At 36.9% G+C, this 13731-nt stretch overlaps 1 protein-coding gene across 1 annotated transcript in view; it reads right to left on the bottom strand.

Annotated features, from left to right (window-relative positions):
• Positions 1 to 13731, bottom strand: part of GABRA1 (gamma-aminobutyric acid type A receptor subunit alpha1) — a 54732-nt gene that overhangs the window by 34233 nt on the left and 6768 nt on the right. The window contains exon 3 of the mRNA XM_068979898.1: positions 1861 to 1928. Coding sequence (XP_068835999.1) covers positions 1861 to 1928 — 68 coding nt within the window. The remainder of the gene's footprint in view (positions 1 to 1860; positions 1929 to 13731) is intronic.

Raw genomic sequence — 13731 nt, 5'->3', positions numbered from 1 at the left:
TTAGAAAAGTAGCATGAGAGAATAATAGTTTTGTGGGAAGACTGAGTTGCAATGTGGGAGAATCACAATAGTTCTCAGACCACAATCAAGTTTGTAAAAATTATTGTATTGTACAGTATTTCAATAAAGTGGTCTACAGACTGACCACAATGGCAAAATGAATTACCAGAGGAATAAATCCACCATTTTGGCTAATTTTAATATTTCTTTTTCTTACATAGTAATAGTGGTTGACACTTACTGTGTGCTTAGGATATGCCAATGATTTTTAAGTGCTTTTCATGCATTAATTCATTTAATACTGGTGATAACTCCATGAGGTATTGTTATTATTACTCCCATTTCACACATGAATAAGCTGAGGCAGAGACATATTAAGTAATTTCCCCAAGGACAGATACACTCTTATCTAGTGAAAGGACTGGTATTATAAACCCAGGCATTCTGGTTCAGAAATTTGTATTCTTACCTACCACTTTGCTATCTGTTCTATGCTCCACTGACTCTAATCTGTACAGGTTACATTCATAACCTGTCTTAGGTGTAAAGCATCTAATTATCCTGGGGCTTCACTGGTGGCTCAGTGGTAAAGAATCCACTTGTCAATGCTGGAGATGTGGGTGCAATCCCTGGGTTGGGAAGATCCCCTGGAGAAGGAAATGGCAATCTACTCCAGTATTCTTGCTTGGGAAATCCCATGGACAGAGATGCCTGGTGGTCTACAGTCCATGGAGTAGCAAGAGAGTTGGGCATGACTCAGAGACTAAACAAAAACAACAAAATCTAATTATCCTAAGTCAGCATTTCCCAATGTTTGAGTCACAGAATGTCAGCAAGCATCACTTAAAGAAAAGGGTTTGGGGCAAATATGATTGGAACACACTAGATTAAATGCAGTTCAACAGTTTACCTTACCTCGGGACTGGTCAGAGCTCTAACCCTGCCAATCTGGGTGCCTTGTGGAAATGCTGGTCTAAACTGTTATTTTCTCTAACATTTATTCTGAATCATCTGAGCTATTAGGAAATCAGACGACTTTTAAGATGGCGTAAACAAAAAGATATTTCAAAAAACAGTATTTAATTAATGTATCTTCAAAATAACTGTAATGATGTGTCTCATGGCCTCTTGATGATTTTTTGCTTCTATAGGAGTTTGGCTGTCAAGAGTTCAGAAATATTATATAATATCTGCAGAGCTCTACAGACTTACCAACTCCCATCACATAAAAGAGAAAATCATGTTCATTTGGATTGGGAAAGGAGAGAGCAGGTATGTATTCATTTTATTCTCACTCTTGGTAATAATTTAATGATTGCCTTTTGCAGTGAAGCTGAACCTTTCCCACAGGTGTTATTTCATTCTCAGTCTAATTCTGGTCAAGTATTTGCTCAGCTTTTATACTCATTTCTCATTTTTAACCAAAAATAATTCAGAAATTGCAGTGTTTACAGCTATTCTATACTAGTCCTGGCCATCAGAAAGTGACCATTCTTCAATCAATATGTCTTCCTAACTAAAATATAAGGTAATTCACACTATTGGAAACACAGACCATAGACCAAGGCAAAGGAAAAATTTCCGTGATGAACAAAAGAAGACTACAGTGGTTGATAACTATAAACAGGCCTGGCCTGAAAAGCGAATGGGTATTTTCCATTATGTAAATATTATATACACATATATTACATGTATATATATTACATATAAATGATATATTACTTATTATGCACACAGGGAAACACAAAGATATAACCAGGGCACTGCAAATTACTTCCTAAAAACCTAATCCATATTTTTCCTTTCAAAAGTTAAATTTAGAAAATACTCCAGGAAAACCAAAATTGCAGAGTCACTTACCATATCATGGTCTGAAACGGGTCCGAAACTGGTGACGAAGATGTCAGTCTTCACTTCAGTTACACGCTCTGATGAAGCAGGAAATTGGGACAGTGAATGTCTATCAACAGCCCTTATTAGATCTCACAACCATATACTCACACCCAAATGGGAAATTTATTGGCTTTGATTAGCTATTTCTAAAATTGCTCCACTGTGTAGTCCTGATAATTTACTGCTTACACATGAAATTTCACAGTGAATATTTTTCAATGGAGAAGGGGGCCTAAATATGCCACTCTGGGAGACAGATTTTATGAAGAGGTCAGATGATTCTTAATGGATTCTGTAAGAATGGACACACTTTCCTGAATGATACCAAGCCATTTCATGTTGTAATAAAAAATATGTTAGCATATGGGTATGATTTAAGATTAACTATTCTTATACAGCTTGCCAGATTCTCCAGGTATTCAGGCTATTCTTGGGATGTATATATAATGTACTGTAGCAAACTTTATTAACTGTTTAAGGACTCCAGGGTGTGTTTTATAAATGATTTCTTTCTGGCATTAAATCATAAGTGGATTATCCAAATTACTCCCTGGGAAAAGAATCTGACAACCTATGCAAGTATCTTCAATTTTGAGGACAAGAAGCACATATTATGGTACAGCGAAAGTTCATTTAATAGATTCCATTTCAAGCTCAATGTAATTTTATGTTAGTGGCTCTGAGGCATATATATCATCCAATAAAACATATGTAGTTTGGTGACAACCCAACACAGATATTAAAAAAAATATATGTTGCTTGTATAAAAGGAAACCTTTGTTGAGAGGTGGGAATGAAAAGATGACTTTTTAATTTTCAACTTTAGCTCTGAGAAATAACAGTCCAGCATTTTAAACAATTCATTTCATTGATATGGATATTTATATCTTTTGTGTAGTATATTAAAAAGTTGACCCAATACATGCAATAATGAATTCGTTTGAAAATCAAAAATTTTATCCCCTAGCAATTCACTTGTAAAGAATTAAATGTTCAGTATAAATTTGGCTCTTGGAAGTCATGTTATACACATAATGTGTATCTCAAATGATAGAATAATTTTGAGGTGGAGATAGTTCTGTCCATAAACAATCCATTATTTTTTAGGTTTTGTTCCCTACCCCCAAAGATTTCATTGGCTCCAAAATGCTTAAATGAGCCTGCTGTCATAATAATTATGTGGGGTTTACTGTTCAGTGTTTCAAAATAAAGAACATAGCTTGAGACAAAGAGAATAGAGTTGTGTTTTTAGAACTCATTTCCAACCTCAACTTTAACATCCAACATCCTGCAGCAACTGTGGAGCTTAAGAGAATAGCTGTCAGCACCAAGTCTCAGCTGTATTAACCACTTGCCTCTCACACCACGTTCCTCTTCTCACCTCTTCCAGCAGTCATTCTCTCTTCCAGCATACATCTCTCTCTCTACTGCACACTTTATTTCCATATATACATATATGGAGATATATATTTGTATATCTGTTATTTCTTAAAGAGTCCAGCAAGAGCTCACACTTTATTAGAATGTCAGAATGACTTTCAATTAAAAATCATAATACAATGAAAAAATGGTATCTAGTCACAAAAGCTGCAGTTCATCTATTCATTGGGCTCATTTTTGTCCTTTCTCTTTCAAGACTTCCCTTTCTAGATCAAGTAAAACAAATCATTTTGTTCTTGAAGTTGCATTTCAGTTCTCTCCAGATTACAAGCTATAAGGTTTTTGATGAATATCTTATGGCTTTGAGTGACACTTATGGAAGTAAGATTATTTCCTTTCTTTCATTTTATTTTTATGGTAGGGACCTATCATTAAATGCACACTTACTTGGGGAAATAAGTGTCCCTGTTTTTACACTTGCAAGTGCTTCGTGGCCTGAGACAATTCTTTTGGACTCCTTTTATCAGTATTATCTATTTCGGGAGTGTGAGGAGAAAATAAAAACTCCCTGAGGTAGCTAGCTTTTCAAAGCTTGGCTTACCAGATGTTTTAGGGGCAACCAATATGCTTTTTTCTTAAATGCTGAGGAGGATGTGGAGAAAAGGGAACCCTCCTACACTGTTGGTGGGAACATAAATTAGTGCAGCCACTATGGAGAACAGTATGGATATTCTGTAAAAAACTAAAAATAGAGCTACCATATGATCCAGCAGTCCAACTCTTGGGCATATATCTGGAGAAAATGATAATTTGAAAAGATATATGCACCCCAATGTTCACTGTCGCACTATGTACAATAGCCAAAACATGGAAGCAACCTAAATGTCCATCAACAAAGGAATGGATAGAAAGCAAGTGGTACATATATACAATGGAATATTAACCATAGAATGAAGAAAATAATGCCATCCCCAGCAACATGGATGGAGCCAGAAATCATCATGCTGAGTGATGTCAGTCAGAGAAAGACAAATATCATATGATACCACTTAAAGTTACAGATGTAGAAAACAAACATGGTTACCAGGGGGTAAGGAGGTATGGGCTGAATTGGGAGATTGGGATTGACATAGACACACTACTATATATAAAACAGACAACTAATAAGATAACTGATAAGTATTATATAGCATATTCAAAAGCAGAGACATTACTTTGCAAACCAAGGTCCGTCTAGTCAAGGCTATGGTTTTTCCTGTGGTCATGTATGGATGTGACAGTTGGACTGTGAAGAAGGCTGAGTGCCGAAGGATTGATGCTTTTGAACTGTGGTGTTGGACAAAACTTTTGAGAGTCCCTTGGACTGCAAGGAGATCCAACCAGTCCATTCTAAAGGAGATCAGTCTTGGGTGTTCTTTGGAAGGAATGATGCTAAAGCTGAAGCTCCAGTACTTTGGCCACCTCATGCGAAGAGCTGACTCATTGGAAAAGACTCTGATGCTGGGAGGGATTGGGGGCAGGAGGATAAGGGGACAACAGAGGATGAGATGGCTGGATGGCATCACCAACTCGATGGACGTGAGATTGAGTGAATGCCGGGAGTTGATGATGGACAGGGAGGCCTGGCGTGCTGCAATTCATCGGGTCGCAAAGAGCCAGACACAACTGAGCAATGGAACTGAACTGATGATATAGTATAGGGAACTCTAAACAATAGTCTGTAATGGCCTATATGAGAAAATAATCTAAAAAAGAATGGTATATGTCTATGCACAACTGATTCACTTTGCTGTATATCAGAAACTAACACAACATTATACATCAACTATACGCCAATAAAATTTTTCTAAAACTCTGTTCTATCTATCATAAAATGCTCTGAAGAAGTGAACTTGCCAATATACAGAATATTTCTCTCTGCTGTATTTAGATTGTTAGCAGATGATTCCATCTGTAACCTAGGGGAAGCAAGATAATCAGCAGACTCACTTTCTTTTTTTTTTTTTTTTTAATTTTTATTTTTACTTTATTTTACTTTACAATACTGTATTGGTTTTGCCATACATTGACATGAACCCACCACGGTTGTACACTTTCTATACTTTCCCTTCTAATATAGCTCCCTGGAGAAGGCAATGGCAACCCACCCCAGTACTGTTGCCTGGAAAATCCCATGGACGGAGGAGCCTGGAAGGCTGCAGTCCATGGTGTCACTAAGAGTCAGACACGACTGAATGACTCACTTTCACTTTTCACTTTCATGCATTGGAGAAGGAAATGGCAACCCACTCCAGTGTTCCTGCCTGGAGAATCCCAGGGATGGCGGAGCCTGGTGGGCTGCCATCTATGGGGTCGCACAGAGTCGGACATGACTAAAGCGATTTAGCAGCAGTAGCAGCAGCATAGCTCCCTTGTCACATGTTCAAGTAGTTTTCTTTTATTTGTCATCAGTGAATATATAGTGGAAAAAGAAGTTACCATTGCTATCAAACTGCTTAATATGTATGCTGCTGAAAGATATGTCTTGGACATTACCATGCTCATTTCTCTAAGAAACCATGTTTTAAATGAAAGTGGTCAACACCATCTACCCCTGTGTTTCTGAAACTCACTTGGGAATGCTACTCTAAAACATTACAAAAGCTTTAGAGTAAGCATAAGCACAATATAGCATATTATGTAATTTACAAAAAAATTTTTAATAAAAAATATAAGTCCATAGTTTAAGTTGAGATGCTTCAGAAAAATATTTTAAAAATTCAAATTCCCTGAAACATCACCATCCACATAAATTCACTGTTAATATCTTGATGTATTCCCTTACATAGTTTTTTCTATTCAAATATATACTTAATGATTATCCTCAAACCACATTCTCACTCAGTTGAGTACAATTTCAGTGGCAAAGAATAGAATCCTTTGACCAAAAGCGTCCTTCACTTTAGTTCACCGGGGAGTCCTTAAATGGCATGTGAAGCCATTCTGCTTTAAGATAAACATTTTATAATCTGGAGTGCAAAGGTTCAAGATAGAGGGTCACTGTGAAGGAACTTCAGCCAAATTATAAATAGTGCCATGGTTAACTTGCTTTTTTGACAAAATAATGGTGGTTTGAAATCCAATCCTCTTCAGATCAACCAGGCTTAAATGGAAGATGCACTCATACTCATGTGTTTTGGCTGAGAGCTAAGGCAATTGTTGAAGGACTTTCTTTTTCCCAGTTCTAGAAAAACTTTGTCATCAGCTCCCCCTCCCCTCCAGCAAAAATTTTATTTTTATACATATATATACAATGTATTATTTAAGGAGCAATAAAATTTAAATCACATGCTCTAATACCAGACTTTATTGACTTAGCATTAGACTCTGAAGTTATTAGAAATATCTAGAAAGTATTCAAGGCCTTTCTATGGATCACATGGGAAAAGTAAAGAGTTTTATGCGTGAAATATTCTATTTGAGAGCATACAACATGAAGCAGAAATTCTAATTAAGTTTAGCTAGGAAGATTACACACTTAACCAAAGTTATATGTGAATGAACCTCTTATGTAATAAAGAAACTGTCTGCAAGTGGAAATCAATCAAAATAACTTGGTTGGAAGAGACTAGATCAATCAGCAAGTAATTTTTTTTTTCTAATCCAGTATTTTTGTCACAATAATCCTCTGTCCAGTGTAAAATAATCAACAGATTCTTTAGAATTAGTATAACTGTATACACATGTTCAAGTTTTCAAAGGATAAAGATGGAGTAGAGTTATGTAAAATGAAATTATGATGGTGGTTATTGTTACAGTGATTGAGGATATCTAAGATAGTACATCAATGTAAATTGTTTATAATGATTAAAATCATTTTTTAAACAAGCACACCCTTCAAAGATATATTATTTATATTACATATATGTGCACACACATATATTCACAAACACACATATATGCATACACATTTGTACATACACTGTTATAACATCTATAACAGCTAGACAGCTGTAGATCTGTTTTTACTAGGGATTTCCTACAATGTTGATATCCTGCTGATAAGTATTGAAGTAGCAGATGTTTTGAAGTGATAATTCAAAAAGATGATTAGCGCCTGAGGCAAAAATCAGAAAAGCAGTGTAGTATAGTAAGTAGTAAGCACACTGGATTAAGAGTCAAAACACTTGGATTTTAACTCGGATTTTCCTAGAGAACAAGCTTTGTGATTTTAAGACAATCCTTTAATGTCTCTTAGACTATTTTATTACTTCTTCAGTGAAGAAATAATACCTGCACAGTCAACTCCATTCTATTGGAGTGAGAGTCAAATAGATGTATTTTCTGGGTACATTAATTTAGTCAACAAATGTTTATTGAGAGTTTTCTATGTGCTAGGAAGGCACTTTTCTAGATGACAGTAATACACTGGTTAACAAAAGTGCAATTGTTCCTGTTCTTCTGCAGCATATCTCATAGTCTTAGGTAACACATATTTTAGGTAAATAGGTTAGAAACATAGATAGATAAACAGGTAGGTAGACAAAATTATATACATAGTTGTGTATAAGCATATATGCACGAATTATACTAGTTGATGTCAGATCATTATAAATGCTCTGAAAGAAGAGATAGCATTTGACTTGTGACCTCGATGGTGAGAAAAATTCAAGCATGAACAGATCCAGGCAAAGACATTTCAAGGAGAGGAAAGAATAAAGCAAAGATCTAAAGCATAAAAGAAAGAATAAAGCAAAGATGAGAATAAATGCTCTTTGTTTAAGAAAGTCCATACATCTGGAACTTGGTGATGCTGATGATCATGGTATAAGATGGCACTCTAGAGGTAAGAGGGTCCACACTTAAAGAGCTCTTTATAGAAACAGGTGACCTTTGTTCTAATGTAATAAGAAGCTTTGGGGTAATGAAGTGAAATAATATTACTTGTGGTTTAAGAAGACAACTGATACTTTGTAAAGAGTGGATTGTAAGAGTGACTATTTTTAAAAAAAAATGGAAGAGGGAATCAATAGTGAAGAATTGTAGGTAGTATTTTGTTAGGGATTCCCATTACAACAATTTATTTAACACGGCACTAGCCATATTTTCAATGGAAATGCTGTCTACTAAGGAACTCAGAATAATATTCACTGGACCCAGTTCTGTGTGCTTGTAACTTATGAAGGAGGTTTATTGCCTCCTTCAAGCTACTTTGCTACTATTAATTCACAGAGGCAGTCACTATATGGGGTCTGAATTGGCTAGCATTAGTCATTATAATAAAGTATTTCTTAAAACCCCACTTTGAAACGGTCCTGTTCAGAAATTGAAAATATCTTGAGCTCACTACATAACCATCAATTTATACTCCTGCTGTCTATGGGGTCACACAGGTTCGGACACAACTGAAGTGACTTAGCAGCAGCAGCAGCATTGGACAATGTTTCAGCTCCCTGCCAATCTTCCTGGAGCAGCATTTCTGCTCCTTGTCCTTCATTTCCATTCCCTTAACTCTTTACCATTTTCCCCTACCTGCTACTGTAGAGCAACTTGGTGATGGTTGGTGATGCAACTGCTAAATCTGGATATGGAGTAGAAAATCACATTTTGAAATGTCTAAATTGCTTTGGGTAGTATACTCATTCCCTATCAAGCTACCAGCGATATTTTTCACAGAACTAGAACAAATAATTTCAAGATTTGTATGGAAATACAAAAAACCTCGAATAGCCAAAGCAATCTTGAGAAATAAGAATGGAACTGGAGGAATCAACTTGCCTGACTTCAGGCTCTACTACAAAGCCACAGTCATCAAGACAGTATGGTACTGGCACAAAGACAGACATATAGATCAATGGAACAAAATAGAAAGCCCAGAGATAAATCCACACACCTATGGACACCTTATCTTTGACAAAGGAGGCAAGAATATACAATGGAGTAAAGACAATCTCTTTAACAAGTGGTGCTGGGAAAACTGGCCAACCACTTGTAAAAGAATGAAACTAGATCACTTTCTAACACCGCACACAAAAATAAACTCAAAATGGATTAAAGATCTAAATGTAAGACCAGAAACTATAAAACTCCTAGAGGAGAACATAGGCAAAACACTCTCAGACATAAATCACAGCAGGATCCTCTATGACCCACCTCCCAGAATTCTGGAAATAAAAGCAAAACTAAACAAATGGGATCTAATTAAAATTAAAAGCTTCTGCACAACAAAGGAAACTATAAGCAAGGTGAAAAGACAGCCTTCTGAATGGGAGAAAATAATAGCAAATGAAGCAACTGACAAACAACTAATCTCAAAAATATACAAGCAACTTATGCAGCTCAATTCCAGAAAAATAAACGACCCAATCAAAAAATGGGCCAAAGAACTAAATAGACATTTCTCCAAAGAAGACATACGGATGGCTAACAAACACATGAAAAGGTGCTCAACATCACTCATTATCAGAGAAATGCAAATCAAAACCACAATGAAGTACCACTTCACACCAGTCAGAATATCTGTGTTCCAAAAGTCTGCTAGCAATAAATGCTGGAGAGGGTGTGGAGAAAAGGGAACCCTCCTACACTGTTGGTGGGAATGCAAACTAGTACAGCCACTATGGAGAACAGTGTGGAGATTCCTTAAAAAATTGCAAATAGAACTGCCATATGACCCAGCAATCCCACTGCTGGGCATACACATCGAGGAAACCAGAATAGAAAGAGACACATGTACCCCAATGTTCATCGCAGCACTGTTTATAATAGCCAGGACATGGAAGCAACCTAGATGTCCATCAGCAGATGAATGGATAAGAAAGCTGTGGTGCATATACACAATGGAGTATTACTCAGCCATTAAAAAGAACACATCTGAATCAGTTCTGATGAGATGGATGAAACTGGAGCCGATTATACAGAGTGAAGTAAGCCAGAAAGAAAAACACCAAGACAGTATACTAACACATATATATGGAATTTAGAAAGATGGCAATGATGACCCTGTATGCAAGACAGCAGAAAAGACACAGATGTGTATAGTGGACTTTTGGACTCAGAGGGAGAGGAAGAGGGTGGGATGATTTGGGAGAATGGCATTGTAACATGTATACTATCATGTAAGAATCGAATCACCAGTCTATGTCCAATGCAGGATACAGCATGCTTGGGGCTGGTGCACGGGGATGACCCAGAGAGATGTTATGGGGAGGGAGGTGGGAGGGGGGTTCATGTTTGGGAATGCATGTACACCCATGGTGGATTCATGTCAATGTATGGCAAAACCAATACAGTGTTGTAAAGTAAAATAAAATAAAAATTAAAATTAGAAAAAAAAAGAAATGTCTAGCCAATGCCTGGTCCTTTTGTGTCTTCAGATTTCCAGAACTCAGATGATATAAGCATCTCCCAGGGAAAAAAGGTAAAGCATATTACAGCAGACATTCATCTCTCCTCCACTGAGAATGTCCCTCCTTTGCTCCTTATATCATGGCATTTCTATTGGGAGAGGGCAAAGCTTTAGAAAAGGATGTGATTGCTGTACTGGAGAAATGGGTTTCTTTCAGTCTATATAAGTCTTGATCAAAATTGCCTAATATGCAATAGCTTTGAGGCATCATACTTTTTGTTCCCATTATAGAATTTTAGTTATATGAGGATAATAATCTTGGAGGGATATGCCATCCTCTTAGGACTCAGTTTCAAGTGTTTCAAAATGGCAGAGTCCATGACTATGAACAAGAAGATTCTCAACTCAGAAACAGTACGAATACGATTTTTCAAATTAAGAACTCAAGTTCAGGCTGTAAAACACCAACCATCTAAAGAATATATTTATACACACACACACCTACACACACACACACACACACACACACACACACACACATTTAGTAGTTCACATTCATTCTAGTATCAAGAGAGGAAATGTTAAGTATATAAAAAGGTCAAAAGTAAGTGCACAAAATATAAACTGCAGTTGTTTACCAATAATTTGGCCTTTATAACCTGAGCATAGTCTCAGAGGCAACATTTTATCTTAGGAAGTGCTTGGCACAATGATCTATACACAAAAAGGAAAAATGGAAGCAGCAAGTTTTTAAACATGCTAAAACATTCCTCTGGGCATCTCACTTGGATTCATTAGACAAGCTGGCTTCATGAGCTGACTGGATCTCTCAGCCAGTAAAGGTTAGAAGGTGTTCTCTGTTCATTTTAACAGTTTTTCTTGTGTCTTTGGTAACTGCTCTTCCTCTAAAATTCAGTTGAATTATGGACTGTCTAGTTATAGTATTTCAGTGGAAATAAACTTCATTAAGCCAAAGTCTGAGCATCTGCTCCACACCTTGCATTAAAAGCACCAGACAAAGCTATAGCAAATTCAAAAAGAAGAATTCTAGAGTGGAATTTCAAAAGTTAACAAGAAAAGCTATTAATTGGTAAAGTAAATATATCAACAGCAATAACAAATATTGGAGAAATCTAATGTTTTAACTTGTTTTGGGGTACTGTCAGTAATTTAGGAACTTTTTTATTGAAAGTGAATATATTGTGACATAATATCTTGTCCTCTAAATTTTTGAAATTCTGGCTTTTTAATATAAATACAAAATATGTGCTTTAAGTGAACATGGATAAAATGGTTGCCTCTGATTTCAACATCACACAGCATATAAAAACATAATAAAGATCATAGTTACCTAAAGTTTATAAAGTGGCACAAAATTTCACAGAAGTTAATCTGATTTTTTTTCGCCTTAGAGTGCTCTTCAGTGTTCCACCTTGAATTATTCTGACATAAAGAAACATAACCCAAGATGCCAATTCCCCAAGAAGCCAATACCACTTTGCCAGCAGCACTCATATCCAGTCCAGTCTCCTTGCCTGGTGGGAGATACTTATTATCTTAAAGCTGAGATCTCTTGCAATAATTAGGCTAAAGGAAGTCTAAAAGGTCTCATACAGGCATAAAAAATCAAAAATTGGGAAAATCAAGAAGATAAGGAGTATGCTTTGAGGCATAGATTGTTTATCAGATGGTATGTCAGTGCTCAAATACCTTGAGAGAAAATCCCAGCTACATTCCAGTTATGTATACTCATCTAACTGAGAGCTTCAATTAACTAAAATCTAAAACAACAACCACCCAATTCTGTAACACAGGAAAAAGAAGAAAATCTTAACTAAATATGTTAGGTTTATAGTAGGAATAAATATGTAGTTTCGCCGGTGGCTCAGTGGTAAAGAACCTGCCTGTAATTCAGGAGACCTGGCAGGAGCCTCGGGTTTGATTCCTAGGTCAGGAAGATCCCCTCGAGTGGAAAATGGCCACCCACTTCAGTATTCTTGCCTGGAAAATTCCATGGACAGCCCATGGGGTTGCAAAAGAGTCAGACACGACTCAGTGATTAAAGAACAACAGGAGTAAAGCCAATTCTCTACCTACATCCCTACCTACCTATTTACTTCTCCCATCCATCTGGGTTTGTCACATGATGAGTACACACGGGCACTCTTTCACTGCAAAGAGCCTAAATGGGGCAGCCTGTCTAAATGGTGGGGCAGAGAGGGCGGGAAAGATGTTACTGGAAGGACACTGCTGCTCCTTTAAAACCTGAAAACTTTCTTCAGAATGCAGTTTTGGATCTCTGTTTCTGAATTGTTCTTACCCCTCCTCCTAGAGTGCAGGGAAAGCCAGTGTGATAGTGGCTGAAATTTTACCCAGATTGGTTTATTTGTTGGGGGGGGGGGGGCGGGGGGGAGTGGGGGGAGCATCGTTTACTCTTTTAGAAAGTTGGAGAAAATTTAGGCTTCTTTAGTTTTAGATTCACAGCCAATAAGGAGAAACGTTGAGAAAACAGATTTCCTCAGAAGGTGTTTGGTTTGGTCTTGATTTAAAATGAAGAGAGGAACCTTGATTAATCAAGGAACACCTTAGCCTAGCCAGCCTCGGAACACAGACACCTCTCCCGCACCAGGCGCTCTAGCTGTCCTCTGCCTTCTCCAGCTCTCTCACCTTTCTCCGTTCTTTCTTTTAGTTTGAATACCCTCTTTCAATACCCTCTCGCTCTCCTTTCTGCTCTAACCTTTCCTTTCTTATCTCGCTTTTTTTTTTTCCTGGATTTTATGTCCTCTCCTTCCTCAACCATTTTATTCTTTTGTGGGAACCACGCTTTAGGCACGAGCCTTTCAAAGATTCTTCCGTCTCTGGTTGCAAGGAAGAAGGAGCCCTCCACACCTTGCCCTCAAAGAAGGCAATATTAGACGAGAATGAACTCAACAATCACTGACAATTTTGATTTTATTTTCTGGCTACAGACTATTTCAATTCAAGTCTATTTAAAGCTTCCTTCCTTAATTTTGTACTTAAAATATGAATTTGCCAAATGTTTTTCTCTTTATATCCCTGAATAGAGGATATTACTAGAATTCCACACACTATCCTTTTTAGTGTTTTCTTTTTTAAATTAGCCTTCCAGG

This window comes from Capricornis sumatraensis, chromosome 9 (assembly GCF_032405125.1).
Source record: "Capricornis sumatraensis isolate serow.1 chromosome 9, serow.2, whole genome shotgun sequence".
Classification (NCBI taxonomy): domain Eukaryota; kingdom Metazoa; phylum Chordata; class Mammalia; order Artiodactyla; family Bovidae; genus Capricornis; species Capricornis sumatraensis.
The sequence above is the reverse complement of the archived record's forward strand: the minus strand, read 5'-3'. Positions and strand labels throughout refer to the sequence as shown.